The sequence below is a fragment of the Sciurus carolinensis genome, chromosome 17 (genome assembly GCF_902686445.1).
Source record: "Sciurus carolinensis chromosome 17, mSciCar1.2, whole genome shotgun sequence".
Lineage (NCBI taxonomy): Eukaryota > Metazoa > Chordata > Mammalia > Rodentia > Sciuridae > Sciurus > Sciurus carolinensis.
In genome coordinates, this window is record NC_062229.1 from 34,951,852 (window position 1) to 34,957,647 (window position 5,796).

The window sequence follows — 5,796 nt, forward strand, 5'->3', positions numbered from 1 at the left end:
TAGTGTTGACAGAGAATTAGCCTAATGATGAAACTGACATACCAGAACTCAGAAAGGACAGTGGGAAGAAACTGGGTGCTTGTAATATTGCTTTTAACTGGTTAATTTGGGAGGAGGGGGATGTTACTGGGAGTTAAACCCAGGGACACTTTGCCACTGAGCAACATCCCCAGCCCTTTTTGTTTTTAAGACACAATTCTGGGCTGGGATTATAGGTCAGTGGTAGATCACTTGCCTATCGTGTGAGGCACTGGGTTCAATTCTCAGCACCGCATATAAATAAATGAAAGATCCATCAACAACTAAAAAATACATTTTAAAAAAAGGGGGGAGGCTGGGGATGTAGCTCAGTTGGTAGAGTGTTTGCCTTGCAATCACACCGACCTGGGTTCAATCCCTAGCACCACAAAAAAAAAAAAAAAGATAGGATCTTACTAAGTTTCTTAGAGCCTCACTAAGCTACTGAGGCTGGCCTCAAACTTGTGATTCTCCTGCCTCAGCCTCCCAAGCTACTGGGATTATAGATGTGCACCACCACTCCTGGCTTGCCCTTTTTATTTTTGAGACAGGTACTCCCTAAGTTGCTGAGACTGACCACTGGGATTAAGGTGTGCACCACTATGCCCAATTTAATTATAACCAGTTTTAAGAAAGATAGAAAGCTGCTCTAGTCCACACAGACCCCAGTCTCTGTACCTCTTCCCCAAAAGGTGTCACCACTGAAACACAGAATATTGACTGTATCAAGACCTTTGACAAGGAACTCACCGCTGACCTCTCCAGTTAACACTCTTGCCTGTCTACTGACTTGTTGCTCCCCGCTTTGCTCACTAGCAGCTGCAGAGATCCTACTGCCAGTAGAATGACAGACAGACGTCCACTCTGTGCTCTTCAGAGTAGACACCAGCAGCAGAACTGTGTGCACTTGGCAAGCTCTTGCTGACTGGGAGTGGTCTCAACTCTTATTAGATTTTAATCAGTTCTGGTTTAGCAAATAGCATCTTCCCATCACTGGTTACTGACACACAGATTTTAGCAGCCATTGAAGCCCCAGTCAATGAAAGAAGCTGCCGTCCACAACTCTGGGAGACATGTTGAACTCCAAACATACATATTTAACAACTGGTCTGAAAGTTGTCTTCACAGCGAGAGAGGCTCTCATCCCCATTAAAGGAATCTTCCCCTAAGTCACCCAGCAGGACCAGATCAAAGTGTACAAATGTGGCTCCTCTTCTCTCCTTTAGAGCATTTCAGAAATGCAACCTATTAAATGAGTCTCACTCTTTACACAAATTATCTTCCTTCAAAAAATAAAAAAAGGTGAGGGTATGGCAGCAACTGTTAAAAACAAACAACAGAAAAAAGAAAAAGGGCAGAGGGATATGCCAAGATACTAAGGGGGATTAAAATGATATTTTTGCCTTCTGTTTTATGTTCCAGGGTCTTTTAAGCATGTGTAGCATTTATAATATTTAAAAAACTTTAAATGATGTATATGATGAATACTTTTCATTGTCTTAGAGTATGCTTTTGAAGATGTTGACCCATAGCCATACACAAGATTGATTTTCTCTATTCTTTAATAAAAATAGCATGTGAGAAATCCTCACTTTGTTTTAGGAAGCTGTGTCATCATACCTGATGGTCTACACAATTCCACCAAGAAAAGGTGAATGACCAGAAAATAGTTTTAAGGAGAAATCAAAAGGGACATTATGGAATGATAGAACATGTTTACAAAATGGATTTTCTTTTGGCTTATACAACATCCCTCTCTCTCCAGATCTTCATTTCTGTGCAAGTGAGAAGCAGGCATGCATGTCATAGACGAAAGGGAACCAATTTTTTTTTTTTTTAACAAAAGTTGATTGTTGGGGCGGCGGGGAAGACCTTTAACAAGATGGAGCTGTTGAAACTCTAGTGCTATAAAACCTATGGTTCTAAAGTTTAGTAACACAAAGGTCTCTTCTTCCTAAGACACACCTGTGATACTGAAATAAACTTGGTAGGAGCTGAGCTAGAAACCTGTCCCTCCCGCCAATGATATTAGATCCAGGTAAGCAGTCCAGGCTCTCTTCTCCTTCATGGTGAATTTCTTCTCCACAAGCCCTGGTGTTTTTTGCTGCCATCTCAGGTCAGGGCTACTTCAGTCCCCCTGAACATTGACCTTCTAAAGGAGTAGTTGGATCTCAGTAAATTTCTTTCCAGAAGGCTCCTTCATCTTTGGGAAAAAAAATCATTTTCTCTCAGCAAGCTTCAAACTCTTAAATTCTTTGTAACAAAGGACTTGATGAAAAGAGCTACATTGTCAACTCCCTTCCATTTGTCCTTTCCTAATTAAAAGAAATCCCTCAATGTATCTTCCAGAATAAAAGTGATCTGGGATGCTGCTGACATTTGTAATTGATAGTTTCTCTGCTGATAAAAATTTGAAGTTCTACCTTACTGAATTCTACCTTGTTTATGATATAGAAAAATGATATTTTACCACACATGCTTTTTTTTTTTTTTTTTTTGGTACTGGGGACTTAACCCAGGGATCTTTACCACTGAGCCACAACCCAAGCCCAAGTTCTTTTTTATTTTTCTTTTCTTTTCTTATTCAGTCTTGGAATTCTACCTGCAGTTATACTAGCTGTATGATTCTGGGCTATTTACTCAAAGTCCCCAAACCTCATTTTAAGCATCTATATGTCATGTACAAGGAATCATAATAAAAGTGATTCTAGCCTTCCCATCAATACTTGAAGAAGAAAATGACATCTTTGCTGGGTATTGTGGCCTGCAATCCAGCTACTTGGGACTTGAGCTTCTGGTAATAGTGGAACTGAATAATTCAGACCAAAACAGCCACCAAAGACAAATTAAACAGAATATTAGATAGTAGAGTGAAACAGACATTATTACCTCATGTACATGTATGATGCATGACCAATGTGATGCTGCAATATGTATAATCAGAAATGAGAGATTATACTCTGTATGATCTATCAAAATGCATAAATCCATTCTACTGTTATGTACAACTAATTAGAACAAATAAAATTTAAAACTTTAAAAAATAAAAATCATTTGTACTTTAACATAAAAAAACAGAATATTAAATAAAACTAAAAAATAATAAATCAAGAATGCAAGAGAGGACATGAGTCTAGAAAGCATATTATTCAGGTCACTTTTGTCCTGGGCATTTGCTAATCTGAAAGAATGGCAAAGAGGCTGAACTTTTGAGATATTCCCAGAACTGGAAGACTAAAAGTTGGAATTCAGAGCCTAGTGAAGGTGGTAAAGCATCTTCTGCTTTAGCCTAGCATCTTAAATGGCTGCACCCTGAAGTAAAAATGAACTGAAAGTAAACCAACCTTCACACAGATGGCCACAGGTTTAGACTTACTTGGTGGGCCCAAAATCTCAAACACTGAAGTTGAATTGAATGATCCTAGATTACTGGTGATCCCAGGAGCCTGGCAGACGCAAATACAACTCTTCTCTGGAGGAAGATAATAACATCCTAAAGTTATTTATACAACTAATTTTCGAAATACATTGTCTGACAATCAAGTGTAGCTAGTCACATGAGATGTCAAGATAACATGAACAAGAACCAATGGAAATAACTGACATTATACACAGTCCTGAAGGCCCCAGAGATTGGAATTATCAAAAGCAAATATTTAAACAACTGTATTTACCATGTTAAAAAGAGACAAAAAACTTACTGCTGAAAACTATAAAAAATGTCATAGCTGCTGGGTGCAATGGCACACTTCTGTAATCTCAGTGACTCAGAAAACTGGGGCAGAAGGATCACAAGTTCAAGGCCAGCCAGGGAACTTAGTATGACTCTGTCTCAAGATAAAAAGGGTTAAGGTGTAAGTCAGTGGTAGAGCACCCGAGTCCAATCCCCAGTACCATACACACAAAAAAAAACAACATTTTTTTAAATATTTAGTTGTGGATGGACACAATGCCTTTATTTTATTTATTTTTATGTGGTGCTGAGGATCGAACCCAGTGCTTCACATGTGCTCAGCAAGCACTCTACCACTGAGCCACAACCCCAGCCAAAAAAACAACTTATTTGAAACCAGATAGAATTCGACAATACTATAGATCAAATTTAGGATCAGTGAATGGGTTTCCCAGCAGATAACAAACTGGAAGATATGTTGAAAACATAATCATAAAACATTACAACACTTCTGGGAATTATATTTTCATATATAATAATATAAACTATTGATTTGAACAACTATTGTAATATAACCATACTGAAAAGATCAAGGATAGTAGGAAAGAAATTGTCGTTGCAAGAGAGAGAAATTCTCATCTGCCATAATATGAAGTTGATAGACAATATCTAGAAGTAATATATGCATATTACTTACATATGGAAGTACAGCTAAGTGTAATCAAAGTTGCTTCAAGAGAGGAGTGAAGAGAGGGAGGAATAAAGAAGGGAAATGCTGTATTTTATAACTTTCAGTACTACCTGACTTTTTAAAAATGTGTATGTACTACTTTGATAAAATTTAAATTTAAAATAAATATAAGCCATAGGGCTGGATGAGATTATAAGGTAGGCAGAGAAAAGAAGAACTAATATCTGAACCCAGGATGACTCCAATCTTTCAGGGTCAGGTGAATGAAAAGGAGAATAGGAGAGGGAGCAGCCAGAATCACAGGTGGAAAACAAGAGAATCATGTCCTAGAAGCTAAGAGGTGACAAAACTTCCAAAAGAAGTGAATGACCAACCATATCAAATACTGTTAGTGAGAATGAAATTCAATCATTAAAATTGACATCATTAGCACTGGGGCTGTAGCTCAGTGGCAGAGCACTTGCCTAGCACGTGTGAGGCACTTGGTTTGATACTTAGCACCACATAAAAATAAATAAAATTAAGACATGCTGCTCATCTGCAACTACAAATTTTTTTTTTAATTGGTATCATCAAGGATAACCTTCAAGAGCAATTTTAGTGGAATGAAAGTCTGATTCAGGGTACAAGTGAGCATGCCAGCCCGAAAAGTAAGGATGATTAGAATAGCAACTCTCTGGTTACAGAAGGAGAATGGTATTCTCATGTCAAGAGAGGGTTTTGGACTGAGGAGAGGAGAGCAGAACGCTGTGGCTAGAAACTGATGAGGCAGAGTGGCAATGTACCAGATTGAGGGCTTTGCACCAAAGCTGAACCCAGAGGAGATGAAACAGAAGATATGCAAGGATGTTATCTCCTCCTTATGGAACTTCCTCATCTATGTGTCCCTGCAGCAAGTTACTCCATTTATCTTAAAGAAATTGGATAGCATATAAAGATTGGATATCATGTGTATATACCAGATATGAAGAACCTATCTGCAAATAAATGGGTCCAGAATGGTGTAAAAGACTCTTTGATTGAACTTGTTTAGAACAAGTTGGGCTATGGTAACTAACCTTCATAGCTAAAACATACAACTATTTGGAAAGGATGAAAGGGCATCTTGTAATTATTGTGTGCCCTTATGCTTGTGATACTTGACCTCTGTGAATGTTACTATCATTGTAAATAGCATCAAACTTCCATTTATTTATTATAAGGGTATTGTGTCTGAAATGGCCGTCATTTCTGTTTACATTTTTACTTCTTTCCAGAGTGTGTTTGTGAAGAGCCCCTTACAATTAAGTCTTATGAAGTCAGCACCCAACCACAATTACATTTAATCACAGGATAATTAGTCTGTATTTTTATTAAACATACCAATTAAGAAAAAAGGAGAGAGACTGGGATTGTGGCTCAGTGGTAGAACGTT

The 5,796-nt window shown here is 38.0% G+C and overlaps 1 protein-coding gene across 1 annotated transcript; it reads left to right on the plus strand.

Annotated features, from left to right (window-relative positions):
- The first annotated feature begins 5,161 nt into the window (after positions 1 to 5,161).
- Positions 5,162 to 5,317, plus strand: LOC124968428 (mitochondrial import receptor subunit TOM5 homolog). The gene has a single exon (XM_047530861.1). The coding sequence runs from the start codon at positions 5,162 to 5,164 to the stop codon at positions 5,315 to 5,317; it is 156 nt and encodes a 51-aa protein (XP_047386817.1).
- Positions 5,318 to 5,796: the final 479 nt, after the last annotated feature.

Coding starts and splice junctions, on each gene's coding strand:
- LOC124968428 (XM_047530861.1), top strand. CDS start 5,162: ATGTACCAGATTGAGGGCTTTGCACCAAAGCTGAACCCAGAGGAGATG.